This window comes from Bemisia tabaci, chromosome 1 (assembly GCF_918797505.1).
Source record: "Bemisia tabaci chromosome 1, PGI_BMITA_v3".
Classification (NCBI taxonomy): Eukaryota; Metazoa; Arthropoda; class Insecta; order Hemiptera; family Aleyrodidae; genus Bemisia; species Bemisia tabaci.
The window spans coordinates 14,415,542-14,442,936 of record NC_092793.1 but is presented as its reverse complement, the minus strand read 5'-3'; the positions used below and the strand labels follow the sequence as shown (position 1 = coordinate 14,442,936).

At 39.2% G+C, this 27,395-nt stretch overlaps 1 protein-coding gene across 1 annotated transcript in view; it reads right to left on the bottom strand.

The window, feature by feature from the left end:
* Window positions 1-4,946: 4,946 nt before the first annotated feature.
* Window positions 4,947-27,395, bottom strand: part of LOC109039790 (uncharacterized) — a 29,994-nt gene continuing 7,545 nt past the window's right edge. The window contains exons 5-16 of the mRNA XM_019055454.2: window positions 23,504-23,699; window positions 21,671-21,861; window positions 20,618-20,895; window positions 18,696-18,963; window positions 14,809-14,973; window positions 14,210-14,354; window positions 12,346-12,630; window positions 9,504-9,604; window positions 8,876-9,071; window positions 6,789-6,979; window positions 5,830-6,104; window positions 4,947-5,238 (exon numbers count right to left, since the gene is read on the bottom strand). Coding sequence (XP_018910999.2) covers window positions 4,962-5,238; window positions 5,830-6,104; window positions 6,789-6,979; window positions 8,876-9,071; window positions 9,504-9,604; window positions 12,346-12,630; window positions 14,210-14,354; window positions 14,809-14,973; window positions 18,696-18,963; window positions 20,618-20,895; window positions 21,671-21,861; window positions 23,504-23,699 — 2,568 coding nt within the window. The 3' untranslated portion in view covers window positions 4,947-4,961. The remainder of the gene's footprint in view (window positions 5,239-5,829; window positions 6,105-6,788; window positions 6,980-8,875; window positions 9,072-9,503; window positions 9,605-12,345; window positions 12,631-14,209; window positions 14,355-14,808; window positions 14,974-18,695; window positions 18,964-20,617; window positions 20,896-21,670; window positions 21,862-23,503; window positions 23,700-27,395) is intronic.

Below are 27,395 nucleotides of genomic sequence, written 5' to 3'. Positions count from 1 at the left end.
ACTTGGCATTCTGCACATTCATAACGAGATTCTTTCCTTTTCTTGGCTGAAAGCAAGGTGTTTGCACTAACGTGGCAAACTTGAGTCAGCCTCGCTTCATTCCATGTCGCAGGAATCACTGAGGGAAAATGTAGAGTAGAGCAGTCATTTTGGTTGGCATTGGTTTGCTGATTTTTCTGCCACCTGATGGGGTCTTAACTTCACTGTGTTCCTGAAATAACTACTCTACAATAAGCTTTCTAAACTCAGCCAACAGAGTCTTCTTTTTTGTCACTTTTCGATAAATAGCGTGTGCGTTATGTTATAACACACAACACAAACACATGTCAAGAATATGAACAAAAACTTTCCGGTACCATATTCTAGTTCTTCTGAGCGACTTTACACTGCTCAGAAGCTGAACACAATGGTCTACACCACCCATTGCCTCATTGTAATTGAGGATGCATGAAGGTTTTAGGACAGCTTTTCCTTGTTTTAGTCCATCGGCAGCTGCATAATTGAAACCGTCCATAGATGTCAACATAAAAACATCCCTCCTAGGTATCAATAAACTTCATAGCCTTATGTGTTCTTTTTTGGAATACTTTGATGTTGCTTCCCCCCTCTCAAGTCCTGCAGGAAAAGAAGGAATTCCCCTCCTATTTTTTTGGATTGTGCCACAAAGATTTGTGCCATTGAAAAAAAGAAATGCACACAGTGAAGGACTACTATACCGATTATCTGTAAACAAATTATATCCTTTAGAGAAGTATGGCTCTATTTATTAATGCTGTTGTGACTGCTCCAGATTTTCCAAGTTTATGAGGATCCAGGACTTCAGTTTTAGCACCAGTGAAAACCATAAAATCAACAAGATAACCGGTCAAACTATCACAGAGTTTGAAAAAATTTGACCCTAAAACGTGCACGTTTAGTTTATATGTATTGTTTGAAGGATAGACAGCCTTTGAACAGCACTAGACTTTGATCTGTGCACACATTTCGTGATAGAAAGAACAATGACTTAAATTTATGGCGTACTTAAGTAGTCGTAGAGCTCGCGCATCGTATGTAGAGACAAGCCTCAATCTCCGATCTCTGAATTCGCACCACTCAACAGGTTAATACATGCAGTCAGGTGGCACCACTGGTGAATGGTGACGTAAACAATTCTTTGACGTTTGTCTCAACACACGATGCACAAGCTGTACACACTTCTAACTTTGAATAGACGATCTACTTTAGGTTGAACGTGTAAAAAAAACCGATTTCTAGGCATAATTTTGGAGAACATGGGCACATTCAAGATAGGTCGAGGTGACCAGCAGTCCTTTATATCATTCAAACCATGGATTGCAATCAAGCACCAAACTGATAAGAATAAATATAGCTTGCTGACGGTCACATTCTTCCATTAGTTCACAGAAGATTTGCGATTCATTCGCAGACAGAGAAGCACATTGTCCTTCATAAAGTCAGCATATCTGTAAGTTTCCTCTACAATTTTAGCTACAAGAGTCTCATCAAATACCTGTTTGAAGAAATCAGCTTCCTGGATGTCCGGAGTAAGGTTGTTGTTGGTCCAGGATTCACCACGGAAAAAGGGTGAGGCGCGGAACTGTATTCAGTCACTTTCTTTTGTGTCCACTTTATAGTTGATGGGTCAAAAATAAACTCAGGAATTTCCTCATCAACTGCCTTATCATTGTCAAGTTCAACATCATTATTGTTCTCGGGAACATCTAAAATATGTGTCAAAGGAAGATTGTCCTCGGCATCATCATCATAGTCACCACGAGGACCATTTTCAAATTTACTTCCCGATTCATTTGGCGCGACCAAATAAAATGTTTCACTATCACTTATTGTTACTCGATGACCAGAGGCCATTCTGTAGCGTCATGACAATAAAAACACGCGAAAAACCCGAAAAAAACGAAACAAACGACGACCAACGTGCCGACACTGTTGGGTTTGTTTACGAAACTAACGAAGAGGTGAGAGGGGGAGGGGGGGCGGCGGTTATACCAAAGGGTTATACCAGCTCTCACGTGTTCCCACGTGTTCCGAGTTGAGCGCTCTCTGCCGGACAAATGGTAAAGCTATAGTTCACATCCTCCCCTACAGAATGAGCGTAAATGTTGATGTATTACGACTGTTCAGCTGGTTGCTAGGGCGCGAAATACAAAAAAAAAATTGAGCCCGAGTAAAATCGGAGGCTGTCCCTATGTAGGGCTGAACAAGATGCGAAAAGCTTTTGGAATTCGTATACAAAATTTCACATAGAACACAATTCGCGTAGCTTAAATAACTGATATTAACTCCAAACCAAGATTATAACGTCTTCATTTAACATTGGTCACGAAAAATTTGAATTTCCCTTTCACAAGGAGAACATTAGTCCACTTGAATCAGATTGCGCACCATAACGGTTATGCCGGCTCCTCAATTGATGTTTACTTTTTGCAGGCAAGGACCCCCTCGAATGTGCAGGCAAGATGACCGCGACGAGCGCCGGGAACTTGCGCAGCAGTTCGAGGACTCTCTAACCAATACCTACTCTAAACCATCCTATCGTCCGCCGCTTCCCCACCCTATCCATCCAAGTAATCATGTTTCCAATGTAAAATGTCATCTTAGGTACCTAGTGCTATTTATTTTTGCTCCCATTTCTTGAACTTGAAGTGACACTTTGTTTAGACTGTACTGTTTACTAGACTAATTTTTCATTTTTATGTGGTATAATCAAGAAATTAGTTTGCCTTACCATAGGCTTTCATGTGTGCCTTGCCCGGTTGACTAACCCGGGTATCCAAAAAGGGGCTAAGAAAACACCTCTTTTTGGCGAGGCTCTTTCAGACACCTGCAAATTCTCTATTAGGGGTTTTCCTCCAGGTAGGTACACTCTACTACAGGTATGGACAAATGGAATTTTAGAAAGTCGTCGAAACGCGTAGATTTGGCAGCGTCCAGTGGTACGACTGCGACGCCATACTGAAAACTGATTTACTTTCTGTTATACGAGTGGGTCTCGTCAATTTCGTGTTCTTAGTTGAGGTTTTCGTTATTTTGAGTTCTATCAATTTTTTAAAATCTGATGGCTTATCGAAGCTAACGGATCTACCAGAACCTCATTTTGAACTGCGCGGCAAAGACGGTACGACTTACGACGTCACTCGATGGCCCATAATCTCAGCGCTGCCACTTCGGCACCCCGTTGGTCCATACCTGTAGTAGACTAGAGTGTACCTTGTTTTCCTCCTCACCAGTAAGTTCGAGAGCAGGCTTCTTTAACAGATTTTCCAATGTTCTCAAGTATATGTCAATGTTGTCGTCTTCTTCATAAGTTTCATGGTATTGAACGATGTTTTCCGCTCTATGCTGATTTGTGATGTATTTACGGCTAATCGGGTGCTTTATCTGATCATGACCACCTCTTAGTTGGACGATGAGTTGTTCAATATCGTGCTCTCGGGCTTTGAGGTGGTCAATGAATCTCCGAACGTTCACGTGGTGCGCCAAAACAATGCTTTGAATCCTTTTGATTCAACCTTTTGAAATAATGTGGACATTTGCAGTTAAATGCCATTTTATTACTTTGGACATTACAACACCTGGATTTGGACATTTGCAGTATTAGGCCTTTTTAGTACTTTGGACATTAGATAACATGGGTATTTTTGCTCAGTGGACATTTTATGTCATGGACATTAAGGAGGAGGACAATAGGTACAAAAGTGCACAGTATTTATTGGGCATTTTTATAGTTGGACATTTTAGACTGGACATTTTCACTAATCACCCAATTCCATACGGATACTTTTCTGAAAGGTGGGGGACAGAGGACATATGCCCAATGGCGCTGGGATACTTTTCCAGTGGGCACGGTGCAAATACTCGTACTTAGCAAATACTTAGGTGAGGAGCGGGGATACCGCTCCTGCAAGGGCTAAACACACTTACAGGTCATGACTGTTCCATGCATCAATCATAAATGAAGGGGCTTACATTCGATTTGCAGTGCAGTACAATTTTTCATTTCCTTTTAGAAGTAACAAGACAATTTGGTTCACTAAAGTTTAAGACTTTTGGCCGGATTCTTTACCCCTTCAAATCTGAAAGTGTTTTGCGGTTTTTAAAGTTTTTTTACCGTGACATACGAATAGTTGCATGCGTGGTTGAGGAATTTCAGGGTGGCCCCAAAAACGGCCCGTAGGCATCGACACCCCTCCTTTTCCTTTAAAACACCCTGTATGATGGGATAAATCAATTCATCAGAATAATGCGGTTGATATTTTTTTATCATAGAATTCTGTAAATATAATTTTATCTTGGTTTTAGTGATCAATGTAGCGTTCTCGTTATCATTCTTCCTGCGATAAGTACAAATAGTCGTGATATCGGTCGAACTTCAAGCTGATTCAGTTCGTTCTTGACTTCAATATGGGTGACTCTTACCGTTCTCTCCCTACAATTCCATCCATAATAATATTTCTCCAATTACTTTGTATTTATTAGGTGAGTGTGCTTTGAAATAACATGCGTACCTACATTAAAATAGAAGTGAAGTCATCATGACAAACGTAAAAAAATCAACAAATTTGATTTTACTTTTTTATTCATTGGTTTTTGAGACGCACGGTTTCCTAAGACCAAATGAAGAGGCCGGCTATGTGATTCTATTCCAAATTTATGTCCCCTTCAAGTAAGACAATCTTCATCCATGACAATCCAATCCAAGACAATCCTCATCCATCAAGCACGAATACTTGTATCGCGTCCAGGTTGTTTCCTACTTTTGAAATTTGAGAAAAGTTCATGTTGAGTCCACTCAAAATATGCATAATGTGTCGCTATAAAATCCTTTAAGAAATACAGTGATTCTCCTACAAAATTAATTGGATCAGAATTATTCTGAATATGTGGAGAGAACAAAGTGAGACGGTGAATGAGGACGAGTTGAAAGTAATTCAAATAATTTAATAGAGTGTATTTCTGTCTTGGTTGCCGATTCTAAATTTTTCTGTTCGATCGTGGTTCTTGGTGAAATAAGATTCAATCTGCTCGAGTGTTTTCCCCTCAGTTTCCGGCAAATATAGGTAGTAATAACAGAGACCAAAAAAGGAAACGCCTGCGTAGAGATACATCACGCCACTTAAGTGTAGCCAGTCTTCCGTCATCAAGAATGTTTTGATCAGCGTGAAAAGTATAAGCTTCGCAAAGGCAACCGAGATTGCGGAGGCGAAACCTCGACCCCTGGAAAAAGACAAAAAAAAAGTTAGGAGAACCTAAAATCCAGAAACTCTTAGTCAGGTATTTAAAAATTCAAATTCTAGTTGAGAGAAACTAACATGGATCTATATATTTCATGTTTGCACTGACTATTTCGGTTCAAGTTGCTGTAATAGTATTTTTTTTAAAAAGATTAATTTTTTTCTCCTGTAAAAAAAATTTCTAATATCCTTTGTGTGGTAAATCAGTTGAGAAGGCGCTTTGAAGCATTACTCTTAAAGGAATATAATATTTAAATCCAATTAAAATCCATGCATAAGTGGACGTATTTCTGTCAAACGGAACTATGTGCATTAAGACATGAGCCCTAAGACCCATAAGAAAGTATGCATAACACGACTCACGTCATAGTGCACATAGTTCCGTTTGACAGAAATACGTACAATTGGAAGAAAATTTTCGAAAGAATGGCTAAGATGCCTCAAGTTTTCCGTCTCTCACTCAAGTCCTAGTCCCTCTAACCAGGAGTCAGCTCCTTTTTCTTTTTCCCTTCCGTCCATCTCCGAGTAAGTTTTGAGTGTGCAGCAATGTAGATAAGGTGATGATTTAACTCACACTGGTGGAAAAACTTCACTGAGGAGTTGCCAGGGCAAGAGCCTGACGCCGACACCGTTTATGAAGTTGAGGAAGAAGAAGAGTGCAACTGGGATCCACGAGAGCTGAGGACTGCGATCGGCACTGCTGAACGCCAATGAACAGAATGTTCCGATTCCTAGGATACAGAGAACTGCGAGTCCTTGCGACAGAAGGGCCAGTCTCCGTTTTCCGAAACGTCGGACGAATGCAACATTTGTTAACGAACCCACCATAAATATGATTTGAAACATAACCTGAAATCAGACTTAATGCATGTTTAAAAAGGAGGAGACAAAGTAAACAACGAAAAATAGGACTTCTCTGTTAAAAATTGGCAATGTGATTCGTAAATACAATACAATTCCAAAATACAATAGGCCCAAGGCCGGTTCTAAGATCTCTTATAGCTTCCATAGCCGGCTATACAATTTATTACAGCCTCTTACAGCCGATGGTGATAAAGCTATAGCTAGGCGAAAAACTGTATAGCCCGGCGATATAAACTATATCCCAGCTGTACAATTTTTTATCGCTTCGTATCAGCTGCATGATTATCCTCACTTTCTATAGCCAGCTATATGATTTTCTATAGCTTTGTATAGCTCGGCTGTATGCTTATCTTCACTTTCTAAAGCCATCCATATGATTCTCTATAGCTTTCCACAGCCGGCTATAAAATTTCCTGGAGTATTTTGAATTGCAGCTCCTGTACCCAATTTATACAAAGATATATTGTAAAATGAAACGTAGAACGCCCATAAAATCTATTTTTTCAATTCATCAATTCATCAATCAATTTCGCTATCATTAAACAATACCGGCATTTTATTGTCATTTTAGTATTAAACATTACATCTGACTATGATTACAGTTGATAACACTTCGAAAAATTTTTGCTGTTTACTGGTCAAAAAAGAATTGCTTCATGAGAGTCTTACCAAAATGAGTTTCGGTTCAACAATGGCTCCCAGTTCTCTTAGCTCTCGGATCATGTACGGAGTTATACCTATTACATTTCCTGCTTGTGAAATAAGGAAGGCGGTGCATACCATACAAAGAGGACGTAACACCTTTTTGCTTGCCACCGCTTTCATTGTCGAGAGGACGCCTTTGAAAACCGTCAAGTTCTCTAAAAGGGAAATAGAACTAAGTTAAATATTTTTTATGGAGGATTAAAATTGCGTCATGTTTTTGTGAAAATAGTCAAGCATTAAACGACAGAAACTAAATGCCGAGGAGCAACATGATAGAAGCAATGTAGTGCTCATTCTTTGACAGATTGGTCAAATATTATCATCTAGATTTTGGGTAGGTAGTAGATCTACCCGGAATAGTGTCTAATCCTGCGAGCTGATTGTTGATAACATCGTCAGCAAGATAAGACATCGAAAATTGTATTAGTATGATACCTATGCATTTTATCATTCTTTGACTGTCTTCGGGTGCGTTGCTCACGTAGCCCTTGAAGCACTTGTACAAACAAGACAAACGGAACGCCTACAAACCTAAAGGGATACTTCAAGCATTGCGCAATGCGTGAAGTAGCCCGTTAGGTTTGTTGGCGTCAGTATTCGCGTTTTGCGCTGGCAGCATGCCGCGGCTCTCTCGGCGGGCGAATGGTGAAGGATTTCTTGCGGGGAGAGCTCCCTGGCGGAGAAACTCGTTTATCGTGTACATTTTTTATTTTTAATCTTCGAGTTTTAAAATTACACCCTAGTCGTGTGAAGTAACTAGTGAACTCTCAAAGCTACCCTGGTAAAAATTGGCAGTAGAATCTGTGTTCCAAAAAATCATAGACCTACAGCCGGCTGTAAGAGCTTCTATAAAAAGCTATAAAGCTTCTATAAAACTTCTATAGCCGGCAACACAATTTCTTATAGCCTTTTATAGCCGATGGCGATTAAGCAACAGCCTGGCGATAAAGTGTATGCTAAACGTTACTAATTACGGATGCTAGGACTTAGTGAGTTTTTGAACTACCGCTCTCTTTTTGGGCCGCAGTATCTTGATTTAATTTGTGAGGAAAACTCCGTACTTTTGAAGGATGCCTGCCATTTCTAATATGTTGGAGCGCCTTCAATTTCGTATAATACTGTGCAATACCTCGGTGTGAAATAGTTGCTTCAAGCGCCGCGGTACGCTGCGGCGCGGCGCGGCAGGCGGGCAGCCAACGCTGAACGCGCATTGGCTCCTACAAACCTAACAGGGATACTTCACGCATTGCGCAATGCGTGAAGTATCCCAGTTAGGTTTGTAGGCGCCAGTGCACCGCCGCTCCGCTTTGTGTTAGGCTCTAATATTTAATCTCGTGGAATCAGAGTTTTTCAACTCATGACTTAGAAATGTTTGCACACTCTGAATGGATTATTCTCATTTTAATTGATGAAAAAAAATATGTAGTAAAGGAAAATATAATGTGCGTTTTGTATATATTAAGGTGATTCCGTAGAAACTTAAGGATTTACAAAGCATAAGAATTTCTACACAATTTCTCATAGCCTTTCATAGCCGATGGCGAAAAAGCAACAGCCAGGTGATAAAGTGTAAAGCCCGGCGATAGGAACTATAGCCCGGCTGTATAATTTTTTATCGCTTCGTGTAGCCCGGCCGTAGGATTTTTTCCACTTTCTACAGCCAGCTATATGATTTTCTATCGCCCTCTTCAGTCGGCTATAAGAACTCCTATGGTATTTTGAAACACAGCTCCTATCGCCAATTTTTATCAGGGTAGATGAAGTGTAGTAATGAAAGGCGGGTCGTGCGCCATGAGCGCTGCGGACGGCGCTCAGGGCGGCTCACGAAATTCACCCCTGTGCTCTGTCGGCCAAGACTGCAAAATTGTTGAAATTCAAACTTCGCGCCACAGCTCTAGCGGCGGGAGCCGAGAGCCGAGTTCTGGCCGAATAGGGCGGGGAGAGTATACCAGTATACCTACGTTTCACTTACCTTGTCAAAGACATATGGAGTCTATAGCATTTTATGACACTCTAAGCACTAAAAAGGAGCTGCTAAAAAAAATACTAACTTGCATTTGATTCTGCGCATTCATTTGAATTAAATGCTTTCAAACTTTCCTCGGAAGAATTTTTCACGTAATTGACCATCTCTTGAAATTCTTCCTCGACCTCATCTGGGGACACCCATCCTCTCACCCAACATAAAGACTTTTTAGCTTCATCGAGTCGATTGCGCACGATGAGCCACGTCGGTGATTCAGGAATCTGGACACAGATTTTAAAAATAAAACGGGGCAAAACATTGCGTCATCAGGTAATCATTGGAAGCATTTATTAAGAACGAAGTTTGCTCAACAGACAGAGATGGAGATATACTCAATATGATTCTTGCATGCGCACAGATATAAAAATTGCAGAAAATTTGAAAATGCTTGATACGTTCACCGCGAAGCGTTGAAAATTGACGTTAGACTGCTCTGATGTCTCTCAAGTGACATTCGTGCGATAATACCTAATGACAGTCTTCTTAGTTCGCCTCTGGGTTAAAAAATCAAATATATTCGTAGAATGCAATTATGTAGATGGAATCTTCTAGCGGACAAATAAACAATGAAATGAGGCTGTCCGTATCATAGCGGTAATTTTTTCTGGATTTGTATTTCTACTTCTTTTCACCTGGTCGACATTTAAACTCACCTGTGTTAAGCAAATAAATGCCAATACAGGAACTGCACTGCTGATCAAGACAACCGTCCTCCACTCAAAGTAGCAACCAAGAATAAGAGTAGTGAGAGTTCCTGTAAATACATAAAGCCCATGGTAAGTCAGCGTAGGAGATACGTTTGAAATATCTTGACTTGACATTATTTTAGTGCATAACAGTGCTTTTTATTAAATTTAACTGGAGGATTCTAAACCCTGGCTTCTACGCTGCGGTCCAGCGCGCGTCAAGAAGCACCGTCGTCTTTACGCAAAATTGAACATTCGAGAGTTAGACGTATTCATGAGGCTACAAATAACTAGGTACAAAAGGATTAATTTAAAAAGAACTACGAGGAACGCGACCTATTTACAACCTGTACACTTATACTGCCGTGCTAAGGAAAATTTCCTCCGATAAAATGTTTGTTTTGGAAAAAAACTAAGAATATTTTTCCTTGCAATTTTCAGGAACTTCAGGTGAAATTGCGAACAAAATTTGAAGAACAATTTGAAGAAGAAATTTCATATGCTTATCAGGAAATTCGTGTCTTATCAAAGGAAATTTGGCAACGCCTGAAGGTTCATACGGCGTTTTTCCTTAGCACGGCAGTACCTACAGCGCTGCCTGCGTCCTCAAATTTTGTGTGCGATTCCATCTAGCATATCGGCAGTGAAACTACTAGATCACGTATCTTGTTAGCGGTGTTTAAAAATCTCTGCTCCCGTTTTATTTTTATAAAGAAAAATAAACCAATATCATTCCTTGAATTTTTAAACGATTTTTTCTCACTCAAAGAGGAAAAATCACGGAAGTCTTCAAGAATTGACGTTGAGTAGTGTGCTTAAAAAAATTAAGTATGGCAGGCAGTCTGCAATGTTGCAAACCGAGATAAGTGGTCTGGTATTTTCACTATCATCATCATCATCCTCATTAATATAAACTTCGAAGGATTCAGACTTTCAGCGATTCTACCTTTTTCTATTTCACTCGAGAGGTTGCCAGATTGTGCGACAAATGTGAATATTTTACATGGATTTGAATTGGGAAAATTGCTAAAAAAGCAACTTATCTGGCAACAATAGAGTCCGGGAGGGACGAGAGGCTGCCTTCCTGGGAAAACCCATGATTTAGCCGAAAATGTCATTAAAACAATTGATTCCGTTTGAAGCATCAATTGTATACTAGGGGAAAGCTATTTAAAAATAATAATTGTAAATGGACCAAGATGCTACAGAAAAGGAAAAAGGAAAGGGAAAGGAAATGAAATGAGAATATGATAACTAATATGCAATCAGAGAGAATAAAACAAAAACATCAGAGAAATTTAAATGCGATGAAAATATAAGAAGAAAAAAACACGAGTGGGCTCATTGCGATTCGGAACTCGAACTATACTATCGTTGAGCAGTTTTTAGACCCCTACGCCACCGATAATCTTCTTAAGAGGTAAAGATGAACTTTTGCTACTTCAGCGAGTCAAATCGCGGAAGGAGATCCATGGATTGTCTTTTTCCGCCACCCGAAGGGATGACGTCCCAGTCAAATGCGTTTTTGAAGAATTGATCGATCTCCATCATCGCTTCATCTCCACACATCTATTCATGTGCAAATGATGGCACGCTCCGGCGACAAGGTTCTGCGACGAAATAATTTTTGTCTCCAGAGTCTTCAAAATGTATACATCTTAGTGATCAAATGTTCAATCACTGAGAAAAATGGCTCGCGGAGCGAGCAGAATGTCACTCGCGTAGCGAGTGATCGGGGGTCCAGGGGGCGCAGCCCCTTGGCTGGCCGTTCTGGACGTGCAAAGCGCGTCCAGAACGGCTAGTACCTATATGATAAGTTACGTTGGCAGTAAACGTGTTGAGAAACTTACAGTTTGTGAGAGATGTTTTTGCCTTTCTTAATGGGTTAGTTGCGCCGGTCATAGGCGCGTTGGCACGTGTTTTGATTTTTGATCTTGGTAGATTAGCCTATAAGAATAAGATCTGTCTGGACAGAAACTTTCTACGTTCAATATTAACCGAGATATTGCCCTTTGAAAAATCGGGGTTTTGACGTCATCCAACGCGAGAGCGACACCCTTGCTTTCTTCCACCGTGCTTCATTAAGCAGGGCAACACGCATTTGCACTGGTTACTGGACTTGAAACTCTGATGAAAGCATGGTAGAAGAAACCAAGGGTGTCCCAACCGCGGTGGATAACGTCAAAACCCGACTTTTCAAAGGGCGACATCTCGGTCAATATTCAACGCAGAAATTCGCCGTTTGGACAAATCATATTATTATTAGATTATCTACGGGTGGTTTCATGATAACTGGAATAGTTTTGTCGCCGTAACAGACAACACATTTTTCGGTCATATTGTTAGTAGAAATGATAATTACTCGCATTTTGTCGCATTTATCTTCAAAGGGTTACGTATTATAACGATTCCTAATGATTTATTGCTCTACTTCTCAATTAATATTATGTAAATTCCGAAAATGTGCTGTCTGTTACGCGGTAAAAAGTCTGCGTAACAAACAGCACATTTCCGGCCATTCATATATTAAAATTGAAAAGTATAGAGCGATAAATCTTTGAAACTCATTATAACACGTAACCCTGTGAAGATTAATAATGAAAAAAAAACTCTAGTGATTATCATTACTACTAAAAATCTGACCGAAAAATGTGTCGTCTGTTACGGCGACAAAATTATTCCAGTTATCGTGAAACCACCCCTACAAGAATCAAGCACCAAACCACAATTTTGTGACCAGCACAATTGATCCATTATTTTTTTTTTTCTATTTTCAAGCTACGTATATAGGATTACAGTGATTACGCACCAAAAAAATAACCATGACTGGATATAGATGCTAGGGTGCCTCTTAATCGAGGATCTCCGATTTCGCCGATGTACGAATGAACCGACGCCTCGCATAAGCCTTCACATATGCCCATGACAACAGCTGCCAGGTACATGGTGGATAAAGATGAGGCGAAGTAGAGTGTCATCCATCCTGCGAAGCGAGGCACGTTCACAACAATCATGGAGCCCTTCCGTCCAATCAACTCTTGGAGAAACCCCGAGGATAAGCTTGCGAATAAAAATATCATGTTCGATATGCTACCTGAATAACATATTAAGTATAGACTCATTTAGTGGCTACGACATGCCATAAGCAAATCAAGCAAACAGGATCAAAAGATCACAAGGGCATTTGTTCAAGATCCCAAGGTATAATGGCATCACAAATTGTCACTTCTTCAGCGACATCCAAAATACAAATTAATCGATAAAAATTAAAATTTGAAGGTCTGGAGAAATTTACTCCTCAAAATGTTGATAATTTTTAAGTAGTAGACTGAAAGTGAGAAAATGAAATAAATGAAAAGTTCGCGGGAAAAAATTAAAAGTCGATTTAGCATTTATATTTATAATGCTGAAAAAATTTCCGACAGTTTTAATGAGCAGAAAAAGTCCCTACTTTTTCGGTACCTTTAAGTTGACTGTTGATTTGAGTTCCTTAATTTATTTAGTTATATTTTTTACCGCTTGTTTATAGTTAATTCTTAAATCTTCGATGAAAAAATCCGTTTACTAAATACAATCCTAGCTTGAGCACACCTAAATTATGCGGTCAAAACTGTAATAGTTGCAAAGGAAAACCGACAAGGCGAGCGTGGAGGCAGGAGGCTACGTCAATATTAATCTACCATCTTCGCATTGCTCAGGGCTACGGCGCAATGATACAATTATTCGTACTCTCCGGAATGCGTGAGGTATCACGCCGCAATTGAAGGCGTTTTCGAAACTGCTAACTTCCCATATCCGGATTCTTGTGCCGCGCATAAATAGATGTCTACGAAAACTGGCCGGCAAATATTGAGTACTTATACAGTACTATTTCAGTACCTCTCTAAAAAATTCAGTACCTATAAGCAGAAAAGTTCCGTGCTTCCATGGCACCTTTAAGTGACGAAATTCACGCGCAAACGACGAAACTCGAAGCTCATTGGTGGCCTGAGGATCAACTGCCTTCAAAATCTCGATCTAGCGGGATAATACTGCACCAAGAATCATTGCGCAACGGCTCGCAAATTTTCCAGGCTGTTTTAAACATCCGTGGCATGGAGCTAAAAATTCCGGACCTCTAAAGCGTATTTTTGTAAGTGGTCGGTCGAGTCAAAATGGGAGGGGCAGAAGATTTCGTATTTTACTTTGACGCGATCATAATTTTTTGAAACAACATCGGGACTCACCAGACAGATCGAAGGTGGAATTCTTGCAACTGTTGGGGCCAAAATATAATCCTACATAAAGTAGGGTTTAGAAATGACCTGATGAAGATGATTACAACTGATCAGCATCAATTTCGAAAGTCTAACCTCAAATGTTTACCAACCAGATGATGATCTCGCCGCTATTATCGCGGCATTTTAGCTTGGCCGATCACCAACGAAAATACGCTTCTATTGGGAATTTCCGAAAGTTTTCAATACGATCAACATGTTGTGCGCGAATTTGAGATGAAATAACATAAGCTGTAGTAGTGTTTTGTTTTTTTTTTTCATTTCTTGCCTTATCTACCGGTCAATTTTGCCAAGTTTTCCCTCTTAAACCTCTGCCTATTAATATCGACAGGCCTATCGAAAAATGAAATCTTATTTATGTTGCGGATAAATTACAGAGTTAATTTGGAGCCCTACCGAACCAGGAGGCTTCTTCATCATTCATGTGCAAGGGTTCAGCTTCAGCTGAAATTTTGTGTAGCGCTCCGATTATCAAAGTTGGAGTGGCCATCTCCATACCCAGATCAACAAGGAGCCAAGCCTGGATCACGCAAGCTAGTATCTGTGAAAATCACGATAAGATGGAGTTCCAAATTTACGCAGATAATTTAAATATTTGAATATTAATTTAAGCTTTTTACTTTGCTTACATTTCGCATTTTGAAACCATTTAGATGGAAAAAATATATGTTTGATTAAAAATGTTGTCGTAAAAGAAACATTTTTGGTTTTTTGTCTGTAAATTTTGAGTTTTTGAAAATAAAACCTTAGGTATGCATTTAAATATACAGCTCAAATTTTACCGGAAAAATCCAACATTCCGAATATTTCAATTTAAATGTACCTCTAATTCCGGCCTATACAAAAGTTTTAGTTTTCATAATGAAGCGTTTAGTCCGGGTGATGGTTCCGTCGTTGAATTTGAGCCTCACATGCTTATTAAAAAGGGGGTTTTTTGGGGAGGGGGGGTGATAATTAGTGAATAAGTAACTTGAAGAGCTTTAAGCTATACTTACCTGGGCGCTGGCTGATCTAAAACGACGTTTGCCCCTCCGGTTGTTGCTGATGTCCGTTTTTAGGCCGTTCTCCACGGAAGCTTTGTGGCAAGAGTTCGTGTCATTTTCCATAACGGCTGATGCTACAGTTATCATGGCTGAAAAATCATAACCTAACTCGTTCACCTAAAAAATCTGATTGTCAGGCGTTGATTAAGGATTTAGATCCAGTGAGAGAGAAAAAAATGAGGCCCCCTTTTTTTAAAAAAACAGCGTTTATCAGAGCGATAAAATTAATAATTAAAGCGATTTTTCGATTTTACAACACTCATGGGACGTTGAAAATGAGCCATAATTTTTGATAGGGATGCGCCACTACATTTATACTTCACAGATTTTATTTGAGTTCTTGCCAAAGAGGCCTACCGATTTATTCTTAAGCAACACTTATATGTATGATCTGCAGAATGTCTCTTGAGGTAAACCATGACGAAACTCTCTGGGCCGCACTTTCAATTTGATCACTAGTTATCATACGATGGTTGTGAATAGTTGCGTATCAAATGAAATTACATGAAGCAAGAGTTTCTATTTCAAAAATAAATTCCACAATACCTTCACTATCGAGCACTGGGACGAAATTTTCAACATTCTGGATTTTAATTTATTACTTTGATTGTACGGTTGTCAAGCCTTATATTATGCACTTATGAGAAACGTTTCAAATGAACGATTTGAAAAATCCTTGAGAGCTGGTAACTTCCGTGAATTTTAATCAGAATTTACAAAAAATCATAGATTATTGTCCTCGTGTAAAGCACGTCTTTGAAGCGAAGATTCCAACATTTTGTCACCGCGCTCAAAAATGTCGATAGTAGTGTTATCCATGGAGGATTTAGATTCAGCAGCTCGTCATGGTTGATAAGGAGTAGTATCATTCGAGGAGTCTTGTCCTAATAGAGCACTTCAAACCCAAATTTATAGCCTTACGTCTGCCTGTAAAGAATCCATCGGATTATATCTCGATTGCATCAAAGAAAAATCGGGTATATTGTAAGCACCCACATCCACAAGTCAGATAGTAGGTACATTTGAACGATGTCAAGCTTCATCGAATGTTTAGTCCTATCGCATATTAAAATCTAGACGACCTTGCGAAGATGAATAACCAATAATTTGAAAATACATAATACATAGTGAAATTACAATTTAAAAAATGACTGATTTTGCAAGGTCTTCTTTTTTTCAGAGAAAAATTCTATTTTACCTCCATCTACTGGCACCAAAATAAACAACATAATGTGCCATTACTTCCCATATTAAGATCGGTGCTTTTATGGGTGGGCCGAAAACAGTGATTCCTCAATGCAAAACGTGGTCCAATTTTCAGCTACAAACATGAAGGAATAAAACTTTGAATGACTTTTTCGAAATTGGGTTTCTGGAACTCCAAACTTCAAACCGGCCTGACTTCAATTTGATGAAGTGGCTGTAGCCTCCTATTAGAGTCGCCAAAAATTAACGTGACGTGCTATTCAAGTTTTTTAGGAAGTTTTTACAGCTGCCTCTCCAAGCTTTACGGGCTCTTATCGATCTCGACGAGCACATTAGTCTGAGCCTCTGCAAATACAATTGAACCAAGAATAAGTGGAGAAATTTTGGCCAGGGGCCATAGCTTATAATTTTCGAATATTGTTGAGATGAATCACGTGATTCTTCAAGTGGATAGTTGTTAAGTTCAGTTTTCAAAAATCGAGGATCGCTCCATGATTAATTTTTGAGAGTGAGGTAAGAGCATAGAAGGTCAATGGACTCACGCGAGTCCAACATCTACCATATGTGCTATACTTTTGGGTATCTCTTGATAGGATAACTTCGACGTAATGAATGTTAATTTAACACTTCATATAAAAGACCAAAGCTTTTGAGGATTAATAGTTATTTTTTGATGAGTGAGAACTCCAAAATTAGGAAAATATCTAATCATAGAAACATAAGACGAAACAGAGATGTGAAATTGGCATGATATCAGTTGCTTTAAATCTTTTCTAAATCTGTTTTTGGCTCTGTTTAGAAGCAACACATGTGCTATTCGGCTCCCGTTGCAGGTAGGGTAGGTGCTTTAAAAGAGGATGACGAGTAGTAGTCCCTCAAGGCAAAATGTTGTTCAATTCACATAAATAATGAGGCGAGTCTATAAAAAAAGAAATGAGTTTAATCAAGGAACATATTTGAACAATAATCTAAGAGCGTGAATGCAAAATTCACGACATGTTTAATACTGAGAGATCTTTCTCTATAATATATCAGTTTAATATGTATTAGGCTTAGTTTCTCCAAATATTCTCGAAGCAGAAAAGATACATCCTTGAACTATGTTTTAACATCTTTAAACACTCTAAAACGCAAACATAGAATTTGACATGCGAAAATCTTAGTTCAAAAACTCTCCTATCTTCATTTAAAAGCGGAACTATTTTGGTGATCTCTTTTTGGTTGATTTCATTAGTTCATAAAAAAATTGGCCTCCGGCCAATTTGGGCGCGGCGCAGGCGCTTCGCGCCGGCGCGGCATGTTGGGGGGCTTCGCCCCCCCCCCCATCATGGTGCGAGGATCACACAAGACTTTCTCGCTTTTGCCACTTTTACTGACACACCTTTATAGTCACTTTTACTGGAATATTTAGAAAAATACTGCCAATTTCACAAAATCATAAAGTTTGATTGGAATCACACGTCACGTTTGGGCATTTTTGTTTTTGGCTATAATACTGCTACTGGACATTCCAAATATTAGGACATGTTTTAGATGTGGACTTTTTTAACTTTGGGCATTTTTATACTTCGAGCTTTTATTTTTGGACATTTTTTCCTATTATCCTCGTTTATACAGGAGACTATTCTCAAGAAAAGCACTGTACTTTAGCCAGCCGATTGAGTATTTTGTTCATACTGTTTTATAAGCATACCTATGAGCGACCTGAATCAAAAAATAGTGGACTTGGCGCGGAGCGCCTTCAGGGGGTTGGGCCGCGTAGCGGCCAGGGGGCGTAGCCCCCTGGTAATTCTATAATTACTAAAGTACCTTTCGGCTTACGCCATCATCAGAAAATTTACAAAACTTGAAACACAAACGTAATTACGGTTTGAAATTTGTAAGATATTTTACATCATACATATCGACAGTGAAACTACCAGACCCCTAGTAATTCTATAATTACTAAAGTACCTTTCGGCTTACGCCATCATCAGAAAATTTACAAAACTTGAAACACAAACGTAATTATGGTTTGAAATGTGTAAGATATTTTACATCATACATATCGACAGTGAAACTACCAGACCACGTATCTTGGTTTGCGACGTTGTGGACTTCCTTTCATACTTTCTCTTTTACATGGAAAACTATCCAACGTCAATTTCTAAAAACTTATTGTACTTGCGCATTAGCAACTCGACGTACGGGAAACGATGGATTTTGCGGAGTCATTGGAGCTGTGAAAAAAACACTCATCTTCCTGGCTTCAAACACACATTATAGACTGATTAGAAACGTTATAGTGTAAAAGTGAAAAAAGCAAAAACATTTCATGAATTCACCCGATGTTAAGAAACGTCAATTGGATCGATTTCGAGCAGATTCAGCTTAAGTAAGTGGACAGACAAAAGCTGATGAAATAATATTCTTATTGTACTCAGAGCCCACTAAAAAAGTGTCTCTCTTCAGAGTAATTTAGTGCAGTTAAGTAAATTCTACAAGGAACCTGCCGAATGAAAGTCGACTTCGAGGAATGTCCTCTGTACTCTGTCATCCCTGATCACAGTCGCCAAAAACACAAACATCATGAGACGTCAAAATATTTGTCATTGTTTACCGTGCGGTTTGAATTTAAGTTAAAATCACGATCACCGCTGTTGACACCTTTCTCCCATCTTAATTTTCTCCTTCCGGGTGTGATGATTCGTATAATATGATTCAATCTGCTCCAGACTTTTCCCCTCCGTTTCTGGTAGATAAAAGTAATGATACAAGATGCCAAAAACTGTGAGTCCTGCGTAAAGGTACATCACACCACTCAAATTCAGCCAAACTTCTAAGTATAGGAATGATTTAATCAGTGCCGAGAAGACAAGTTTCGACCAGGCGGCTGACATTCCGGCGGCGAGACCCCGTCCCCTGAAACATAAATGTTTTTATGATTGTTCCAATTTTTGTTACTATCCTGTTTTGCTGTACCTCCTTTGTTTTGTAAGTGTATCGTGTATTATTTCTAATATGTAGCTTAACAATGTAGCCACCAACTATACTTTATTATGTACTTAGTTTATGAAGCGTGAGTGCATACATTTTTTCAGTGTATGGAAGGATAGGAAACTGTCGCGGCTAGGTGTCGCAAAGCGACAGAAAGCGCTATGAAAGCAGTCTTTATGCACGTGTGAAACATGTCAGATTATATTCGAAGAATACATGTAGATAATAAATTTGAAAAAAATCACCAAGAGAAAAATTTGCTCTAAGTAAGGCGTCTTTCACCTCTACCTACGTGTATACATGCATATACATATTTAAAATAATTGGTCGAACGAATTGTGGCGGTTTATTCACTTCTTTCATTTGGAGAAAAAGTAAAAGTTTCCTTCAATACAGGAGGTAGGCAACCAAACGTTCTCCTGTTTATTGGACCTGAGCTTCTTCGAGTGGCTAGTACATTGCTCTCACAAATGCGAGCTAGGTTCGATCTTAGCGGCTCACGCTTGATTTTTTTCAGAGGTTGCATTTTTCCAACTCGAGGATTTGGTCAATGTAAACCCCCCCCCCCCCCCCCCCCAAACGAACCAAAAAATATTAAAAACACTTTTTTGTGTTCTAATTTCCCTATTAACACAAAATTTCGGTTACTTTTTAAATTAAGCACTAACTGGACATTTACGAAGTATTAACAGTAATAAAAATTATTTCAAAACGACAACGGTAGACCAGTGTTGTATTTTTACTGTCGGCTCATAAAGTTAAGACTTCAACGCAAATTTCGACCTGAGATACTGCCAACAAATTTTTACAGAGTTCCACTTGAACAACACCATTTTGTTATGAAGGTGATAAATAGAACCAAGGTGTTGTGGATATAATTCTATAATTACTGACGTACCTTTCGGCTCAAACCATCATCATAGCATTTACAAAACTTGAAACATAAACATTATTACAGTTTGAGATGTGTACGATATTTTACATCGCACGCATGTATAAACATAAATGATGGTGTCGAAATTTAAAGAATTTGATCATTAATGACATCTTTTAATTTCGACACCATCATATATATATCGACGGTGAAACTACCAGACCACGTATCTCATTTGCGGTGTTTAAAAATCTCCGCTCCCGTTGCATTCTTTTGACGGAGAACAAATCAATTTTGCTCCTTGAAGTTTTCACAGAGTTTTCTTCGCACAGAGAAGATTAATCGCAGAAGTTTTTAGAAATTGACGTTGGATAGTTTTCCATGTAAAAGAGAAAGTATGAAAGGAAGTCTACAACGTCGCAAACCGAGATACGTGGTCTGGTAGTTTCACTGTCGATATGTATGATGTAAAATATCTTACAAATTTCAAACCGTAATTACGTTTGTGTTTCAAGTTTTGTAAATTTTCTGATGATGGCGTAAGCCGAAAGGTACTTTAGTAATTATAGAATTATATCCACAACACCTTGGATCTATTTATTACCTTTATGACAAATTTTTGTTTCGACTGAGATAAATTGAAGATTTTGCGCAAATTATGATCCAGTAGTTCTTGATAATTTTAAAAATTCTGGTCAAACTTACACTGGCGGGAAGACTTCACAGGTGAGCTGCCATGGCAATAGCGAGATGCCCACCCCCTCAACGAGATTGAGGATAGCGAAGAGAGCGACCGGAATCCAGGGTAGCTGAGAATTGCTATTATCTTCATAAAAGGATGAATAAGAACAGTAAACGCCCATCCCTGTGATCATGATGGCTGCAAAACTGTGAGAATATATGGCAAGTCTTCTTTTCCCAAAACGATGCACAAAAGTGACGTTGAACATCGAACCCACGAAGAAAATTACTTCGAACATAATCTAGAATCAGAAGGCAAATGAAAGCTAAAAAATTAATGAGTTTCCATTTCTTATCCCAGCACTGGAAAAACACATTTTTAGTCAAATGGGAAAATTGATCGGTGTTTGACTACCTGAGGTTTTTTTCTTTCGTTTTTTATTCCATAGAGATTTTTAAGGATCAGTTTCTTAAGGGCAATATATCGACGGCGTAAGTCCGCAATCACATAGCTCGCTTGCGGTGTCTGAAAATCTCCGCTTCTATGTTATTTTTTAAAGAAGAACAAATTGACATCATTCCTTGAAGTTTTTGCAGAATTTTCTTCGCACGGAGAAGAAAAATAACGGGACTTTTAAAGGATTGCCATTGAGTACCTAGTTTTCCGTTTAAAAAATAAAGTATGACTGCGACGTCGCAAACCGAGTTATGTGATTGCCAACTTACACCGTCGATATGTGCTAAGTACATCATTTTGTGCTTTTTGAGGAGAGACGAGGGCAATTCGTGTAATTCTAAGTACTAATGCGCGGGAAAAATCAGGCGCTCGTCGAAAATTCCACGCAATTTGCTAGTTTGTTTTTCAAAGTTATTGATTAGCCTGATAGGCTAGCATGCGAAAATATAAAAGTGTCCTTTTATCATCTTGCTCCTTCAAAAATACAATGGACAAAAAATGTCTTGTAAATCTATTCTTGTAGCTATGTACCTGCTTATTATGTTTCTTTCTTACTTTTCATCGCTGTCACAGTAAAATGAATGAAGAAAACTAAAGTTCGATTTTAAATAAATTCTTACCAATACTAATTTTGGGTCAATGGTGGTCCCTAAATCCTTGAGTTCGCCGATTAAGAACGGCCTAATTCCGCCTACACATGCTACTGAGCTGATTACGAAAGTAATGAACACCATGCGAAGGGGACGGAAAACCTTTTTACTCGCCAACACTTTGATGATTAGGATAAATTCTTTTAGTATAGATGAGTTCTCTGAATAAAACAAAATTCCAAGGGTACATATTAGTTGTGAGAAGGTTTAAATGTATATGAGGTGAGTCGATAAGCTTATTTGAATGTTAGATAATTCTTGCATGATGGATTAAGAGTTTTTGTGGAAAGTGAATACAGGTGTTTCTTTTCAACGTGTGTTTAATTGATTTAGAATGCTAGAGGCAGTGAAATGAACGTGTTAGTGCAGACAACCTGCTCTTTCTGTGTAATCATCTCCATATTGCTATTTCATTATGTGGCGCATGGAGAAAAAAAACTCGTGCGTGGGACCCGAAGTTTAGGTCATATGGATCTCTGAAGTTTTCAGATTGGGCATCTGAACTCTTTAGGTCTAGCTGCCGAGGTTCGGATCACACATCTGAAACTTCAGTTCTTACATCTGAAGTACTTCGGTTCTCACATCCGAAGTAATTCGGTTCTCACATCCGAAGTACTTCGGTTCTCACATCTGAAGTACTTCAGATGTAAGAACTGAAGTTTCAGATGTATGATCCGAACCTCGGCAGCTAGACCTAAAGTGTTCAGATGCTCAATCTGAAAACTTCAGAGATCCATATGACCTAAACTTCGGGTCCCACGCACGAGTTTTTTTTCTCCGTGCGGAGTCAGGAATCAGGGCCCTGACGGTATGACAGAAAAAATTCGAGTTATTGGCAGCACAGCTGGAAGGATTAATTTTCCATCATTTTGCGTAAAAAATGCCAAAATTGAATCCTTTGAAATAACAAAGATCATGACAGTAAAACTGGGATTTTGAGAAAAATTATGTTATTTGCCGGCCTCCAGAAACATCTCATTTCAAACGCTTACTATGCAAACTATGGCTTGAAGTCTCCAAATGATAATTATGTTTTACTCCAAAGTCTTCAGGCAACAGCAAACAATTGGGTTTTCACATTGAGAGCTCATTTACCTGACTTCATCACTTATTATTATCGTTTTTCTAAGATCTTGTGCGCAGGTCATTAAAAAATATATTCCGTAAGGAATAGGCCAATAGATAAGGTCGGAGGTAGAAGAAAGCAAGTTTTCGATCGGTTTCCTCCCGGAAGGCGACGGCGTGGACGTCCTATGAAAGATTGGCGATAAGGGGTGGAGGAGGAAATCAGAAGGTGTCAACTGCCTTGCCTGATGATCTCAGGGAGGATAGGGAGCATAATGGTGATCGGGCGTCGCAGAGCGCGAGGCTGCGTTGTGAAAGCGGCTTAATGTATGTAGACTCGTATCGTCATGCATAAATTCATACCTTGTCTAAAGGCCCATCCTTCACGGAGAAAAAAACTTCGTACATGGGACCCGAAGTTGAGGTCATATAGATCTCTGAAGTTTTCCGATCACGCATCCGAAAACTTAAGGTCGAGCTGCCGAAGTTCGGGTCAGACATCGAGGCACCTCGGTATGTACCGGATTACTTCAAATTTGTGATCCGAACCCGTCGGTATATATCGAAGTACTTCAGATGTCTGACCCGCGCTTCGGCAGCTGGACCTCAAGTTTTTAGATACGTGATCCGAAAATTTCAAAGATCCATATGACCTAAATTTCGGGTCCCACGCACGAAGTTTTTTTCTGTATGTTCAGCCCATTCGCTGGAACCATGCAAATATCAAAAATCCCTTACCTTCAGTCGAAGCTATTGATGTTTCCTGACGTAAACCTCTGCGAGTTTCGGCAGATGAATTTTTGACGTATTGCACTAAAGTTTGAAACTCTTCCTCGATCTCGTTTGGACTGACCCATCCTCTTAACCAGCACAGGGATTTCTTGGCTTCGTCCATCCGATTCCTCACTATGAGCCATGTGGGTGACTCTGGAATCTGGATAAAATTCACCCGATAAATTATTAAAAACAAACACGGAGGAATTAATAAAATTCGATTTATAAACCAGACTCCAGTTTAGAGAATCTACTTATATACATAGTGAGATTCGGTTCACGCGATTATTAAGTCCGGTATAATACTCGAATTTGTTTTCTCCGGCTGAAGAAAAATTCATTCAGAAATCGGATTCTGATTGCGTTTCTTGATTTTCATCGCGAATTTTCAAATCCATCTTATACAGCTACAAGCAAAGTGTTGGAAGCACTATTTCTGACGAACTACCGGACCGATAAGGATGATCTTTACATGTATGTCATCTGTAATAGCTGTAGATGTGCAAATAATTATGAAACCCCCAACTTTTAATGTTGTAGAGCTTTAAAAGCTCATGTCACTATGTTCAATGTTAATAGCGTGAGAGATATGTCGTTTCCGCTAGAAACGTCGAGGTGTGGGATTCTACCTGAGTGACTCGAATAAACTATAGAACAATGGAAAAGCTCTTGTAGGACTCCTCATTCCGAGAGTTGAGGGACGGTGCATCGCTCAGGGTTCAAGGTTCAAGGTCCAAAGCATAAGGTTTTTACTCCATTTTTCCTCATTCTTCCGGCTTCGATTGTGGCATTGGTCAATTTACTTGATTGCTGAATTTCTATTGATATTTACAGCAGATAAACAGCAGATACAAAGTGAGAAGGCAGGCGCTGCGTCGCGTCGGGACGGACCAAATATTATTAACTCTCAACGGTCGTGATCCGATTTTTTTTTAATTAAGTATTTACAAAAACGCACCAAGTCGCATTTTCCAAAAAATTGAGTTAAGAGTAGTTTTCAGCTCAACTAACTCTTCACTTTTCCCTTTTCTCGGGTTCATCTACATGCGACTTGATGCGTGTCTATTCAACGCAGCCCAATTAAAATCCCTTTCCTTTCTCAAAGGAAAAGAAGAAAAGAAAAGTTAAATTCAACGTGCGGATGTGAAAAAACGTCAAAAAATACATTTTTTGAAATTTCAGCGAGCATTTTCTGTCAAAATATAAAAATGCATGAGGACTGGATTCGCCGAAAAATATGTGCCGAATTCAACAATCTTAGCGATATGTTGCATAGCATAAGAGCTCTTTTTGCATAACGATGGCTAAAGTTGAAAACCACGTACCTTGCTCACGGTTTTCAAGATTTCCGCATCTAATTTAAGATTTCAAAGAGAAATGAGTCAATTTTATCGCTTTAAATTTTCACAGAATATTCTTCGAGCAGAAGTGAAATCACCGTCGTTTTCAAAACATTCAGTACGTTGATTGGTTTACCAATAAATTAAAAAAAAAAAGTATGACGAGAAGTATACGATGTCGCAAAATGAGATACATGTTTCCCGAGTTTAGCCGTCAATATACTGCCTCCATTAATACCACATTATGTACATTCAGCTGTTCCTCATCATTTACAAATCTGACAGTTGTGTTAAAAATTTTGAAATCGATGCAGCTCAAACACAAAATTGTGTTTTAAAATTGGAAGAACAGTTTTGCCTGTACATATGCGTATAGGGCCTGCGAAGCGGGCCTGAGGGCGTGAAGCGCCCTCCAGGGGGTTGGGCCGCGTAGCGGTCAGGGGGCAGGGCCCCCTAGTACTTGAATTCGAGCCTTAGATATGAGTCAACGATTTTTTGTCCGCGCACCTGTTTTGTCCAGTAGTTTACTTCCACGCGTAAAATACGAGTAATACCGGAGCGGCGTGCTGCTAGCGCGACACGCGCATTGGCGCCTACAAACCTAACTGGGATACTTCACGCATTGCGCAATGCGTGAAGTATCCATGTTAGGTTTGTAGGCGCCAATGCGCGTGTCGCGCTGGTCGCCCTCGCCCGCTGCACCGCGCGCTGCGGCGTGCCACGGCGCTTCAAGCAACTATTTCGCAACAGAGGTGTTGCAGAGTATCGTGCGGAATTGAAGGCGCTCTAACGTATCAAGAATGACTGGCATCTTTTAAGGGCACAGAGCTTTCCTCGCAAAATAAATCAAGATACTGCGGCACAAAAAGAGAGCGGTAGTCCAAAAACTCACTAAGTTTTGGCATCCGTATTTAATGACGTTTAGCATAATAATTGTATTTCATTAGAGAAAAAAGTGACTCGATTTAGGCAGAAACATTCTTGAGTATGAGGTCAGGAAAATTTTATTTTGAATCAACTATAAAATCGCTGACTGAAAGCGGGGTTCTGCTTGATGCAAAGGACTTTTCTTTTCATAAAATCATCTTTTCTTCTTCAAACAAGCATTATTTTCTTTATCGATTTATAAGGAAATCTAGGAGGTAAATTTGAGCATATTTCTGCTTGAATGAAGTCAATTTTTTCTCTAATGAAATTCAAAAACCATGCCAAATATTATTGAATACGAATACTAGGACTTAGTGAGTTATTCTACTACCGCTCTCTTTTTGTCACTCGATTTAATTTGCGAGGGAGCTTCGTGCTTTTGAGAGATGCCATCAATCATGATACGTTGGGGTGCCTTTAATCTTGTATTTCTATAATTATCATTAATAGAATGTTTTTTTTTCGAACTTTAAACTTTCAGATTGTCACAGCATACCTACACAACGACGAAAATGGGATGGTTAGAACACACAGAAATCACCGAATGTAAATTGGCGTTCAAGGTCCAAAATTTTATAATGTTACTTCGTACATATTTCCTCTTCAAAATTGTACTTCTCAATAAGGAACAAATGAGGAATTTTTCGGTGAAAGGGCGTATGAGGCTTGCAATATTACTGAGATTGTGCAATTTCTATAGCGTTTGCGGCAGATGAAATTCATTCACAGTCCACCTACTCCCTTACAATGGTGAGGGAGAACTCGGAGTGGATTCAGGGAAAAATTCATAGCAAAACTGTCAAATAAGTTACTTGCAATTAGAGAAATACGTTGCACAATCTCAGCAGCATTGGAAGTCTCAAACGCCCTTTCACCGGAAAATGCCTCAAATATTTCTGGCGCATTTTAGGTGAAATGAATTTGCCATTAGTTGAAAAACAAAATAAAACAGCAGAATGTGTCACGTGCATCCATGCTGGGGCTAAATCCATTCCAATGAAAAAATGCAAAATATCGGGATATCGTAAGCCTCTGTATCCTCAAGAAGATAAGACTGCAAACACGAGACAAGAGGCACGCAAGTATACAATGTTATCCACCTCACTTGATGTCGTATTTTATTTTTGAGGTGGTTAAATTTAAATTGGCATGGATGCCAATTCCGTTAGGGTAGGAAGAAAATTATCGTTTTCCATTTCTTGAAATCACTCGGAAATGGCTAAGTTGAGTATTTCTTGCATTACAGTTTTTTATGTGGTTTAGTGTCGAGACTTTAAAAAGCAAAAAAATATTTAATGTGAAGTACAATTCTGGAGCTCGCTCTTTCAACTTTTATTCAGATTCATATTCCATGTTCAACATATTTTAAGTATATCTCATAATATTTACGACGGATAATGTCATTCACACTCCGAAGGGAGGTTTTTAGCTGGATGATTTAAGTAGATTGAGAAAATTACTGCGAAAATGAGCCTTCTCCGTATTTAATATATCACTAGCCGTTCTGGACGCGCTTTGCGCGTCCGTCACGGCCAGCCAAGGGGCTGCGCCCCCTGGACCCCCGATCACTCGCTACGCGAGTGACATTC